We start from the raw sequence: 13,971 nt of genomic DNA on the forward strand, positions 1-13,971 counted from the left end.
GAATGCAAGCGTGCATAATTTTCCAAACTGCAACTCGGCGACACGCATCTTTGATGCGTTTTACCGATTTTTAAAGAAAAGAAATGTGCAATGTTGGTTTACTGAAACCTTTTCATTTAATATTATAACTTGGATGTTCAAAAATCAAAATGGTAAACTTTGTAAATTACCATTTGAAACATTATATATACTTAACCAAATGTAAACGAAATTGTCTGTCATTGAAAAAATTTAAAGCCATCTGGACTAATGTATACAAAGTAGAAAAACAAATTGCAAGGAAAAGTAGTTATACAGATCAGTTTGAAAAGAAATGGAATTTATTTGATTAACCAAGTATAAATTAAACCATGTTAGAACAAAAATATCCCAAAATGCTTCCTTTTTAGTGTTACATTTATATACATTTGTTATAATTTTCTTTTTCTTATTAAGAAATGAGGTAAATCAATATTCAATCAATAGTTTGTGTAAAGTAGTTTCTTTAACAACCTTGGTATTACAACATACATGCGATTGTTTCTTTCTTTACTTCTAGCCTTTGTTTAGTATGAATGTACATGTATGTCCGTGTGAATGAAAGAGTTACAATTCTTAAAACCCTGTACCCCTTGGTCAGGTTGGGTTGTGTAAAAGCCTGACATATACCTGAGTAAATATTGTATACAAAAACAAAATTTCCCAGAAAGCTACAGATCTCCAGCTATGAAAGTCTCAGATGGATGCATACATTCCAATAGAAATACATGTAATTTGTTATGCACTTCAAGAAGAAAGAAAATTAATATGATAGTGGGAGTTTTTTGTTGTTTTTTTATTATTATTTTTTTGTTGGCTAAATGAAACATCAAGTGTTCTCAATAGGTTTATTTCAAAATACACACACAGAACATAAACAGAACTAACAAAGGTGTTTTATGTTTTTCTTTGAAATATTAACAACACTAACCATAAAATTATTTTGATTTATTTCTAAAACGAGATAAGACATTTAAATGACAGAATCGGTTGCAATCTCATGTTTCTTGTTGACAGTTTGCCAGCACATTTTCAAACTCTCCACCTACGTAAAAACAATAGGGGTAATAATTCAAAGGCAAACCAAGGACAAAATAATGTGTAAAGTAATTAGAAAATGCGTCAAAGAAATGTTGACTATTCAACCTGTTTTTCTTTTAAATTGCACAATCCATCACTATTATTTTACCCCTATGATCTCCCGATTGCTCAGTTTCCACATCTACACTGGCTGTTGATGCACTTCCAGTCTGTGCTACAATCATAGGAGTGTCTATCGCAGTCTCCTTTATCCAAACACCCTGCAACAAGAAATGCTGAGTTTAGGAGATTTGTATCAAAACGTCAACTGTTTCCTCCTAACTGATGCAATTTTCATGAATGTTTGACAACAAAAGCTACACTGTACCTAGTACCTAAGGTGCACTATCAACAGTATTTCAAATTCCTTTGAATTTCAGAGACCCTCGTTACTAATAGTAATTCATTGGATAGAAGTTACAGGTTGCAAGAGAGCTCTTTTCTGTACCATCTTTACAAGTTAACACACTTCATCAGAATGTGAAATAGTTGGAATTGGTATTATCATGAAAGTAATGTATACAAATTGTAAAACTCTAGTGTCTACATGTAAAAAGATTTCAATCTATACTGTAAACCAACCTTGTCGTCGCGAATATTTCTCGCTGCGAACCTAGTCTTGTGATGTCTCATACTTGTTTAAGATTATATTGGTTGCGAAAATCAGTCGCCGCGAACCAGTTTATTTGCAATTTAATTAAAATCATATGTTCAGAAGTACTAGTAACCGGAACCCGTAAAGTTGATTTTGAATAGACTAGCTAGATTGCGAAATAAAGTCGTCGCGAATAAAAGTTGGTTTACAATTGTTTAAAAATTATTTTTGGCAAACTCTTAAATCTCTGCCCGCGGTGTATCTAAACAGAGGCATCCGTATTTAGACTCTTTTTGACACTTACATGATATATATATAGCAAATGTACACAGATATTCCTAGATACTAAAGCATTCATGTTCACCTGGTACACATTTTCGTAGGTCAAATAGATACATAAAGATTACATCACCCCTTGAATTCTTCTGTTGCTATGGCAAAGAATGATGTAAAACTTTCAAGATTTTGCTTTTGTATTAATGAGGAAAATGTCTTTGAAATATGATAGGAAAGTGACTTACTTCCAATTATTCCGATAAGTAAAAAAAAAACAAGACAATGTGTTGTTTCTGACGCATATTGTGTCGTACATGTCGAAGTTTCATGTAAAACACAGCACAACAACAACGAGAAAGGATATCGAAAATACTCAAGTTCTCTTCCAGCAATGTCCGATATCATCCTACTTAATAGATTCCGTTTTTTAGTTTTCAAAGATAACTAAATGTAATCTGTAACGTTCTATGATTCTTAAAATTGTATAGAACCAGTAACTGATTAAAAACCCGTTTAATAACGGATTTCGCTATAACTTACGTATGTTGTATGGTGGCGGTGAACAGGTGCATATACCATGAACACATTCCAGGTTAGTGTGGTGGTTACACACGGTGTCTATACAGCTAGAGAGTATCTGGCAGTCCTCTGTTTTAAGAATACCTAAAAGCATTTTGGCTCTACATTTAAATGAATCATCTTTCATTGAATTTGGACCTCACATCATAATTTTATACATGTATTCAAAGAGCAATTTCAACTCACTCTGCAATGATTTTATGAACAACTATAGGCAGCGTGTCTCTCAAAGTTAATGCATTACAACCGGTACAAACACGCATAATAATAAGCAGAACTAAACGTGTTTTGTTTCTTTTATAATTTTGATTGTGAACATAGAACTCAATTGTAAGATACAATACCAACAAAAAATGCAGCAACTACAAAAACGCACAGTTGGAGCCTCATCTTTGTTATGACAATCGCTGAAATATATAATTACAGTGTATATACCACATATGATAGAATTAAAAGAATGAAAAATATATACAAGTTATCTTTGAGACACTTACCAAGCTCTGGCTGGTCCCGATATAGTAAAAGCTGAAATTCGATCGCTGTCCACGAAATTAATCGGTATCTAGGTGAGAAAGCACTTCTTGATTGGTCTCGGAGAAAGGTCATATTAAACTTGATAAGGCGATCTTTCATTCAGTGATAAACGGTGTTTGAACTTTTACTGCACTCTCTGTGACGACTTCATCATGAAGATATCAACAGCAGCTCTTTTTATTTCTCTTATTGGTGAGTATATTTTACTGATATTTGAAAATTTACTTTCTATCACATACAACAGAAGTATTTCTTTTCAACTCTTATTTTAGATTTTGTAGCATGTTTGCGCGTGGAACTACCACTCTTAATATAATTATACGAATCTTTAAATATTAGCACAATAGTTTATAAATATGACAAGTTACAGTTTATATCTCAAACAGATATTGTTTAATTTGTACAGGGATTATCGCTGGAGAATCCTGTGTTAGCAAGTTTGAATGTATTGATGTAGGATGTACACACCACACCACTCTAGTTTGCGAGAACAACCTGTGTACCTGTACACCAATAACAGATGTATACAGTGAGTTTATAAGTCATTTTATAACTCACGACTAATTCTTTGTGTAAAACTTTGTTATATAAAGGTACCTGTTGTCCACATTGTTTTTGTTGACAAAAACTAAGAAGGGAAAATAGAATACTAAGTGTCACAAATCTTTCCTCTTTTAGGATGTTTGACCCCAGGGGACTGTAAAAGACACACTCATGTATGTTACACGGAGTGGCAATGCATTCAGGAAAAATGTCGTTGTCGTTGATTTTTAAAATCCACGTGGTTTTCATTTGGTCATCTGTTTCCCTTGTACATGCAAATTAAATCAATTTTGAAGAAATTGTGTGTTTATAGTTTTGTTAAAATCGGCATGGCATTAAGACATGTAGCAACAAGAGTACCGCAAACGGTACAATATAAGCCCGTCGGACAGTGAAATTCAACCTGGAAGCATATTGTGCACTCTGAATTGATACAACACACATTCTGAATACAAAAGCCTTAAAGTGGGTCATGGTGCACCAATTCATCCGACATGTGAACTGATTATGTATTTCTCTGAGAGTGAGGTTGTGACAAAATGTCTGTGCAATATCTATAACATCATTAGAGCTACTTTTAGCCCCAAAGTAGGTCATATTGCACCAATGTGAACTGATTATGTACTTCTCTGAGAGGGAGGTTGTGACTAAATTTCAGAGCAATAATACCCGTGACCATGCCCCCAAAAATCTGGAAAACTGTTTGACCATACTTCTACCCCTAGAGTACTGAAGGTCATAGTCCGCCAATCCAGCTGAAATTGTCCTCTTCCGAGAGGAAGCCTTTGACTAAATATCAAGGCAATATCTGTATCGTTAATGAAAAATCCCAGAAACCTGTTTTACCTATTTTAAGTCTAAAAGTAGGTAAATAATGGACCAATCCAGCTGAGATGCAAACTGAACTTGTATTCCTCTAGAAGGAAGCTTGTGCCTAAATTTCAGCGCAATATCTGTATTCGTAATGATTGATTGAATAGTTTTTAACGTCCCACTCGAGAGTCTCTTCACTCATATGGAGACGTCACCACTGCTGGTGAAGGACTGCAAAATTTAGGCCTATGCTCGGCGCTTATGGCCTTTGAGCAAGGAGGGATTTTTATCGTGCCACACCTGCTGTGACACGGGACCTCGGTTTTTGCCGTCTCATCCGAAGGACTGCCCCATTTAGTCGACTCTTACGACAAGCAAGGAGTACCGAGGACCTATTCTAACCCAGATCCTCACGGGATCATATTCGTAATGAAAAAAAGCCTGGAAAACTGCTTGACCTATTTTTAGCCCACAAGTCGGTCAAGGACGGAGCGATCCAGCTGAAATTCAAACTGAACGTGTATTCCTCCAAGTGGAAGCATGCCACTAAATTTCAGGACAATATCTGTATCTATAATGAAAAAAAAGCCCGGAAAACTGTTTGACCTACCTTTAGTCCTAAAGATGATCACGGACGAACGGACTAATCCAGCTGAAATGCAAATTGGGCTTGTATTCCTCTGAAAGGAAGCTTATGTGTAAATTTCAGGGCAATATATGTATCTGTAACGAAAAAATTCGGAAAACTGTTTGACCTATATTGTACGTATAGCCCTAAAGTAGGTCAAGGTTGGACCCATCCAGATAAAATGCAAACTCACTCTCACAATTCTTGAGGGAGAAATAGCGACCAAATTTCAAAGTTGTACATGCTTCTGCTACGGAAAAAGTCCGGAAAATATTACCCTGGACGAACGGACAGCCAGCCCTACGCACGGGCAGCGCCACAACATAATACGTCCCGTCTAATGACGGGTGTCTAATCAAAGTACTGAAGGTACTGAAACGAGGTGACGTTTGGCAGTGAATGGCATGGATTCTAATGCAAGATCGAATTAAATGAAGGATATAATATGTTGGATGGTATTATTTGTAATCCAGAAGCATATGTTATACCTTCAATTTGAGGTAATGAAATGTGTTAACTGTTGAAACATTCTAAAACTGAGTAGCAAGCATAATTAAGCTATATGTGAGGAAGAGGCCCATAGGCCACAATGCACATCTGACCTACCAAGGATGTGCTTAGTAGGAAGATTTTTTTAAAATGTGGTCCCATCTAACCCCTTGGAGTCGTAACTAAGACAAACTTGAATCTAGACTAACTAAGGATGCTTCCATATCAATATTTTTAATGATGCCTGTGTTGTTCTTGAGAAGATTTTTTTTTAAAATCCTATATATTTCATTGTAAAGTATTGATCCCCAATTGTTGGCATACCCTACCCCTGTGGGTTATTACTTGAACATACTTGAATCAACACTGAAACGAAGGTTTCACATAAGTTACAGTGTTTTTTACTCTGTGGTTGTTGTTGAGATTTGTAAAAAAAAAAATGTGACAAAATTTTCACTAATTCTTGGGTATTTCCGCTTAAAAGAGTTCATATGAACAAAATTGATTGTATTTCCCCTGCATAAACTGGTAAAGCAGACACATGGCCTGTCTTGCATGCTTGTATAAAACATCACCTTTTCGAGAACAAAATGAATATCATTCGCATCCCAATCTCCAAACAATTTTTGGTTAACTGCATTAAATGCAATGCACACAAGTGAATTTGCTACACATTGTTTACCTCTGCTATATTCTGAGAAAGTTTCTGACCCTTGATGAAAGTTGGCAGACACGCATTTCAAAATTATGGGATCTTTTCTTACATTGTGACTTTTTCTTTTTTTTGACAGATTTTGGGCTCTCCCTTTGATGACTATCAAAATCATGATTTTTTTTCTTTTTTTGCTACCCTTCATATCTGATGACGACAACAACTGTCAACTCTTGAAATAACTCATTCAATTCTTGAGTCAAAGTTAAACCAGTCCAAGAAAATTTCCACTCTTGAAATATCAACTCTTGAAAACAAGTGTCAACTCTTGAGATAATTCATTCAACTCTTGAGATAAATCATATTTCGTGACAAAGAAATGTAAACTTGATTTCCAATATATTACTTCCAATGGAGTTCTTTTCTTGAATAACAAATATATTCACAAAAACATGTTCATTTATATTTCTTAATCAATGTTTACAGCTATCTGACTTGACCATGAAAGAGCGCGGGAAATGGCGCTCGGCCCTTTCGATCGAAGATTACATGTTTACACCCAGATTTAGTATTAAAATCTCAAAAAATGCGTCCAAAAGAAATATTTTGGTAAAATTGTACGAAATTAACACATTGGGTTTCAGATAATTACTTTGAGTTAATGCGTTGGCAAGAATATATCAGTTCTCTCAGGCAAGACGTTTTCTCCTTGTTGATAAACAGGATAGCGTGGCGCGTATGGATACAGAGAAATAGTGCAGAGTTTAATATTAAAATTCTAATTACACACAATTTCTGCTTGATAAATACAACAGATCACATACAAGGAAGACTTCTTCAATCTGACATAAAACAGAATTTATATATAACAGTTTAATAAAAATGGAACATAGTATCAATGTGAACTATTTTTTGATAGGCGATAAATCGGCTAATTAACATAATTTTCAGACATAAGAGGAGACAGCTGTTTACCCAGAATTCCTAGAGAAAAATAGACCATGTTTTCCCCGTCTATATGTGAAAATGCGAACGAATACAGAAGCAATGCAAATCGTTTCCTACAGTCCAATTCTGTTTTTCTAAGATCGTGGAATAAAATGTTGGCAAACGACAAATAATTTTGATCTTGTTTACAAACCTAAACACTAATTCGCGATTCCTTTTGATGTGTGGACTTTGTTTCATATCGAAGGGATAAAAATTGTGAGTTCATAAATTCTTATTTAATTCGCTTATCGTAGAGGGTAAACATATGGATCCTATATCAATCTCAAAGTGAATTGTGACAGCTTTTACGTTGCATTAGCATATGTGACAACAAATTTCTTATATTAAAAATCAAAGTGATTTCGCAAATGGTAGTGATTAAAACAGGGCGCCATTGAAGCTGGGGTCTGACATACGAGGCTGACTTACGTCACCTCGAATAAAAATCAATCAAAGTGAGCATGGGATTAATAGATTATCAAAAATGAATAGTTTCAAATCCTTTATGATCCAAAATTTGTTATTCCAAATGAGTTTCGTATGCATTTTAATATTACTTGATTCATTGGCACTGCAAATTCTCTGCCATATCGTGATCATGAAAACAATATTTGATCACAAATAGTAATGAGAATAATTTCAAGCTCTTCAGTAATATTTTATTCAATCGAGCTTCTCAATTTGATCATTTACACCGTTTTCGTGCGAGATCTTATAATGCGAAAAGTGAAAGGTATGCCAATATAAACAAATAATGTATAAAATGTTGAAAGATCACAATGAAGCGTAAGGAAATTAGCTCCGCAGTTTCTGAACACAACGACGGATGTGACCGGTTCACAGGGAATGCTTACTCCTCCTAGGCAGCTGACAAACAAGTTGATGGTGCAGGGGTTCCAACAGTCTCGTTCAAAATCAGCATTTCGCAAATTCTATTGTCGTTATATAACTATCTAGTTTGCCAATACAAACTATCATCGGGTCAAATGCTGTCTGGTGTGTTTCATACCGATTGTTAGACCGTTCTTGACACACTGATTTTGACTACGGATAATTCCGTTTACCTTATCAAGAGATACGGCTCACGGCGGGTGTCACCGGTCGATAGGGGATGCTCACTCCTCCTAGGAACCTGATCCCATAGGTCCGTGTTTGCCCAACTCTCTATTTTGTATTGCTTATAGTAGTTATGAGATGGATCACAGTTCGTTATCTTCACCTTTCGTAAGTATAGAAGATTAAATTACTCAGTACTCATTTCTGCTTTATCATTCAAATGCTAATCACGATAAAGCACATCAAACTTTAGATGGAGATAGCTTTGAATCTACATTGACCTAGTTCCCACTCTGTTGTGCCATGTGGGTTTATCAGGCGCAGTGTTGTGGATTTTGTATTGATGAAACAGAAATTCCCTTTACATAAAAAATAATGATTATTTGAATTCAATGTCAAATAATCCAGCTTAATTGACCGAAGTTCTTTGCGCATTTTACTTTGTGTTATCGCCTTGGTGGCTTTACTGTGTCACATTTGCGGTATGACTTATTCGTATAACACACAACCATGTACGACTTAATCAAACAGCCCAATACCTACCTCTTCCGTTTCCGTCTACGAGCAGGCCGGTCACATGTTTTCTAGACCAAGTGTAATCATACGACTTCAACATCCATTTTTGCCATCATCACGCCACCAGTGCGAACAAGAGGTACTGTGAGCAATGCTCACTAAGAATACCCCCCGCTTACCCCATCTCCCAAAGGGTGTTGGTAATAGGTATAAACTACCTCTTTTCTGAGTGTAAAAAAACAAATGGCATGACAAACCGAACCATATTGCTACTTCGATGTCCAGTGCGCATGACCTTTCTACCCCAAAATCGATAGGGAATATCTTCATTCCATGGGTAGTCCATATGTATGATATGGTGACTGTAGGTGGAAAGGATAACGCTTTAGAGCCCGGAAACCATATTGCTACTTCGATGTCCAGTGCGCTTGACCTTTGACCCCAAAATCGATAGGGAATATCTTCATCCCATGGGTAGTCCATATGTATGATATGGTGACTGTAGGTGGAAAGGATAACGCTTTAGAGCCCGGAAACCATATTGCTAGTTCGATGTCCAGTGCGCTTGACCTTTGACCCCAAAATCGATAGGGAATATCTTCATCCCATGGGTAGTCCATATGTATGATATGGTGACTGTAGGTGGAAAGGATAACGCTTTAGAGCCCGGAAACCATATTGCTACTTCAATGTCCAGTGCGCTTGACCTTTGACCCCAAAATCGATAGGGAAATCTTCATCCCATGGTAGTCCATATATATGATATGGTGACGGTAGGTGGAAAGGATAATGCTTTAGAGCCCGGAAACCATTGCGTCCGACGGACAACCCGATTCCAGTATACCCCCCCCCCCCCCCCCCACAACTTGTTGCGGGGGGTATAACTAGAGTGACAAGACTTTCAGAGGCTGAAAGAAACCGTCAATTGGTGTCCCCAGCCCGGGGACGTGGGAGACGACGTAGGCCAAACAGTGTGACCCCAGCCTCCTAGAGGCCCACATCCACGGTATCCGCTGTTGTTAATACAACGGGGAGACACTCCTGCCATTCAGGACCTGCAGGCCACGGCTAATCCGTCAGGTGAGCTTGATGTAAATCAACAATGTCTCATTCTCCCCATTGACATTTTCCCGCCGGCTGTCGACTTCGCGGGACCCAATTTCTCAGTCGCGGAGTATCAACCCCCAGCAACCAACAGCTCTTTTGATCTGGTAAGCTTTCATGTCCCGTTAAAACTCATAAACCAAATTTGGGAGGGAAAATTTATTGACCTTTCAATACTGCTCAAGGCAGCGCGGGGACTGGACGGCCACCTTGAAACTCGAGGCCAAATCGAAATCCGAAATGGTGTCATGTGCTTTGTCAAGCCTAAACATAATTCCTTTCTGGCACTTGAAAAATGGTCATTGTTTTCATCAGTATCATGTTAGAAAATACAGAACTAGAGCCCAAGAATTCCTCAAATACATGCGGGATAACAACTATCGTGATAAACATTTTCTCATAAGAGCCTTGCAATCTGGTTTTAGTTTACATTATCAAGGGCCAAGGCGCCCAAGGGATTCCAATAATCTAAAAAGTATAGTACTAAATCCTCAACTAGCTCAACAAAAAGTACTGCTCCAGCGAGTCGGGGGCTGGTCATAAACCATCACAACATTTCAGCAAGAAACGTTAGCTTATTTAGATATGATGAAACACACCTTTCGAATACGGGCAACGAAATTTCTTAAACACCATCAGGGCAGCTTTTCACATATTCATCAACAAACTGGTCAATTGTTACCCTCAACCTGTTTAACTGGATCTGGCTAATTTAGATGAGGGGGGGGGGGTTAACTGGTTTTCTAAGGTTATTGGATGTACGTATCGATGTCTGTGGCAGGTCGGGGGGGGGGGGGGGGGGTGGGGGTGGTATAAGAAACGTTAGCTTATTTAGATATGATGGAACACACCTTTCGGATACGGGCAACGAAATTTTCTTAAACACCATCAGGGTAGCTTTTCACATATTCATCAACAAACTGGGCAATTGTTACCCTCAACCTGTTTAACTGGATCTGGCTAATTTAGATGAGGGGGGGGGGGGGGGGTACTGGTTTTCTAAGGTTATTGGGTGTACATCGTATCGATGTCTGTCGCAGGTCGGGGGGGGGGGGGGGGGTGGAGGGGTTATAATACAGCAAAGTGTCCGTCCGATCTGGCCTGTTGTTCCCTGCCCATCTATCATACAAAGACAGAGGGACTAATGTGCCTCATATGAGCAAGTACTGGCTCATATGAAGTAGTAAGATGTGTATAGTGGTTCACGTAAAAAGTTTTGATTCCAGTTACTTGGGGCACACAGAACTGCAGTCTTGGTGACCTCTCCACCTCCTTAACTGGGAGGGGAGACCCCAATTCCGGAATATCAGGGGGAGGTACTGGTATGACGCACCGGGCGGGCCCCTTTTCGGTCCCTTGATGTCGCAGTCTGGGACATAGGCTCTCGTGCTCACACGAGGCCACCGGTTTGTCCCAATACCTATGGCCGGTACTCCGGATATCCTTTTAGACCTGCAATTTTTTTTTCATTCTTGTTCATGTACATGTAACACGCGGCCGTAGCTGCCAATTCACCCTGTGTGTACTATGCCCATTTCAGTTCAAATTGTATCATAAATCTGTCTGTTTATTCTAATAAAAATAGTAAACTCACAGTATGTGTTTCTATTAAGCTAAAAGGTCAATGGGCCAAGAGTGGGTTAGATATGGACTACCACCGGAGTGTTCAATTAACCTAATAACAAAACCCGCAGAAAACAATTTCATCCCGCAGAAACATAACCTTAAATCCAAATAACGGCCCGTAATAAGCATACAAACTTGTTCAGTTAAGCTAAAAATGCTCACATAGTGTAAATAAAGCTACTCTTTAAACAGGCATATTGATTGTTTGTTTTTAACGTCCCATCGAGAATTGTTCACTTATATTGAGACGTCATCAGCGTTATGTGAAGTACCACAAATTTAGACCTATACTTAGCACTCAGGGCCGTAGTGGAGTTTTACGAAGAGGCTTACTTTTACAATCGACGGCTTACTTTTACAATTTAAAGGGGCCAACTCCAAATATGAAAAATTTGGAAATTCAAAGACTTTACCGCAATCATTTGCTGTATATATTGTTCAACGTCCCACACGATAATTATTCACTGATGTGGGGTCGTGGTAGCTCAGTAGTAGAGCGTTCGCTTCATAACTGGGAGGTCGTGAATTCAAGCCCCGCTTGTGCCAATCAAACCTAAGATCGATTGATTTGATTTTGTTTAACGTCCCTCTGGAGAATTTTTCACTCATATGGCACACCTAAGACGTTAAAATAGGTAATGATTGCTCCTTCCCCAAACGCTCGGCATTTAGAAGTGAGAATCATATGTCCTTCGGATATTACATTAAGACGGAGGTGTTACGGCTGGCGTTGGCACGATAAAGAACCCTCACTACTACGGCACTGAGCGCTAAACATAGGCCGGGTCTACATTTGTGGTACTTCACCTACAGATAGTGACCTCTCAATATGAATGAAAAATCCAGAAAGGGACGTAAAAGCAACCAATCAATCATATGAAGACGTCACTATTGCCGGTGAATCGCTGCAAAATGTAGGCCTATACTCGGCGCTTACGGCCTTTGAGCAGGGATGGATCTTTATCAAGCCCCTTGTTAGCACACCTGTTGTGACACGGGGCCTCGGTTTTTCCAGTCTTATTCGAAGGGCTGCCCATTTAGTCGCCTCCTATGACAAGCAAGGGGTATTGAGGACCTATTCTAATCCGGTTATCCACGGGGTACGGCATTTTTAGAGGACAAGCGCATGTCAAATGCTTATATCATTTTTCCTAATTTGTTCATTTGTTTGCTTGACCCACATGGGTGTATTCTGCAATAAAGTATTATTATTAAGATAATGTATAGAATGTACTAGTACACTAGGGAATAATCAATTTCCATGGGGGCAAATTTTCATGAGTCACTGAGTTACCACAGACATTGTTGATTCTACTGTGTATATTAATTGATCACTTATTTGTTGTGGCGGTCCTTCGGATGACTATGCAAATGATCCCATGTCTCTATCTATATTAATATAAAAGCTATAAGCTTAAAAAAGGTTAATCAAGACATTCAGGGGTAACAACATTGTTTAGCGGTTTTCGGTTAGCTTCTCAATGCTAAAAATACTATGAAAGACCTTGAAAATGAAAAAAACAATAATTTTGATGATGACCGTTGACCTCATTTTGAAGGTCAAAGGTCATCGGTCTCAATGCAAGTGGTCCCATGTCTCTATGTATATTAATATAAAAGTTATAGGCTTAGATAATGATATTGGAAACTTTCAGGGGCAATAACTATGCTTAAGGGGTTTCGTATCCCTTTGATTATTTTTTTCTTTGCAAGAGGGTTTTACTGTGAATTCATTAGCGGCGGTTTCATGTCTTTACGACTTTCCGTTAAGTAGGAGTAGTGATAACAAGGTTTTCAACGCGAGTCTCCGAAATTCACAGAAGGGTCAAAGTTCAAAGTTATAATGCATACTATCAAAACCAATCAATAAGTCAATACTTACCCATATAAAATTTCAACACTATCTTAAACAGGAAAGAGAGTATATAAAGTGCTATTTTTTCCTCTTTTCTGATAAGGTCAAGTATCATATTCCAGTTGGTCCCATGTCTCTACGACAAACCATTCTGAAGTTCGACATGTTTTACGAATAAATCGCAAAACATAAAGAGGCATTAACTCCCTATAGGGGACACCGAATCCCTTCATTTGAAATTCTTCGCTTCTACTAATTACCCTCTATGCTTTAGAAAAGGTTTCATCTTCCTATCATTTACGGTTAAAAAGTAGAAGGGATAACAATGATTTCTGCGAAAGGTCCAATAACTCCGTAAGGGGTCAAAGTTCCATTACGTTGGGTGAACTGTATTCGTTTCTCAAGAAGTTCTATATGATGGACTATAAAGTTTTTCGATAAGTCTTTTAAGACGAACATTTTTTTTTGACGGCAGGAAAATAATAAACAGAACAATAACAATAGGACTTTCCACAGAGAGGTGGAAAGCCCTAATAAGAATTGCTAAAGAGTTTACAATACTGTATTAATAAACATAATTGTCGGTTTATTGTTTTTACTGAAGCAGTCTGTATATT

General features: G+C 37.9%; 2 protein-coding genes across 3 annotated transcripts; one reads left to right on the plus strand and one right to left on the minus strand.

The window, feature by feature from the left end:
- Nucleotides 1-951: 951 nt before the first annotated feature.
- LOC130051741 (serine protease inhibitor Cvsi-2-like) lies at nt 952-3,181 on the minus strand. 2 transcript variants are annotated; one of them, XR_008799991.1, is made up of 5 exons: nt 3,043-3,161; nt 2,893-2,955; nt 2,510-2,632; nt 1,208-1,319; nt 952-1,063 (listed from the first exon to the last, which is right to left on the minus strand). XR_008799991.1 is itself a non-coding variant. In XM_056154315.1 (4 exons), exons 1-4 carry the CDS (start codon nt 3,179-3,181, stop codon nt 1,228-1,230), a joined length of 417 nt encoding a protein of 138 aa, XP_056010290.1. In that variant the 3' UTR covers nt 952-1,227. The 2 variants fall into 2 exon arrangements, 1 of the variants encoding a protein (XP_056010290.1); XM_056154315.1 differs by having other exon boundaries at nt 952-1,319; nt 3,043-3,181.
- Nucleotides 3,144-3,924, plus strand: LOC130051742 (serine protease inhibitor Cvsi-2-like). Its single transcript, XM_056154317.1, has 3 exons — nt 3,144-3,274; nt 3,489-3,611; nt 3,761-3,924. The coding sequence occupies exons 1-3, from the start codon at nt 3,235-3,237 to the stop codon at nt 3,847-3,849; spliced, it is 252 nt and encodes an 83-aa protein (XP_056010292.1). The 5' UTR covers nt 3,144-3,234; the 3' UTR covers nt 3,850-3,924.
- Nucleotides 3,925-13,971: the final 10,047 nt, after the last annotated feature.

This window comes from Ostrea edulis, chromosome 2, assembly GCF_947568905.1.
Source record: "Ostrea edulis chromosome 2, xbOstEdul1.1, whole genome shotgun sequence".
In the NCBI taxonomy this organism is placed as follows: Eukaryota; Metazoa; Mollusca; class Bivalvia; order Ostreida; family Ostreidae; genus Ostrea; species Ostrea edulis.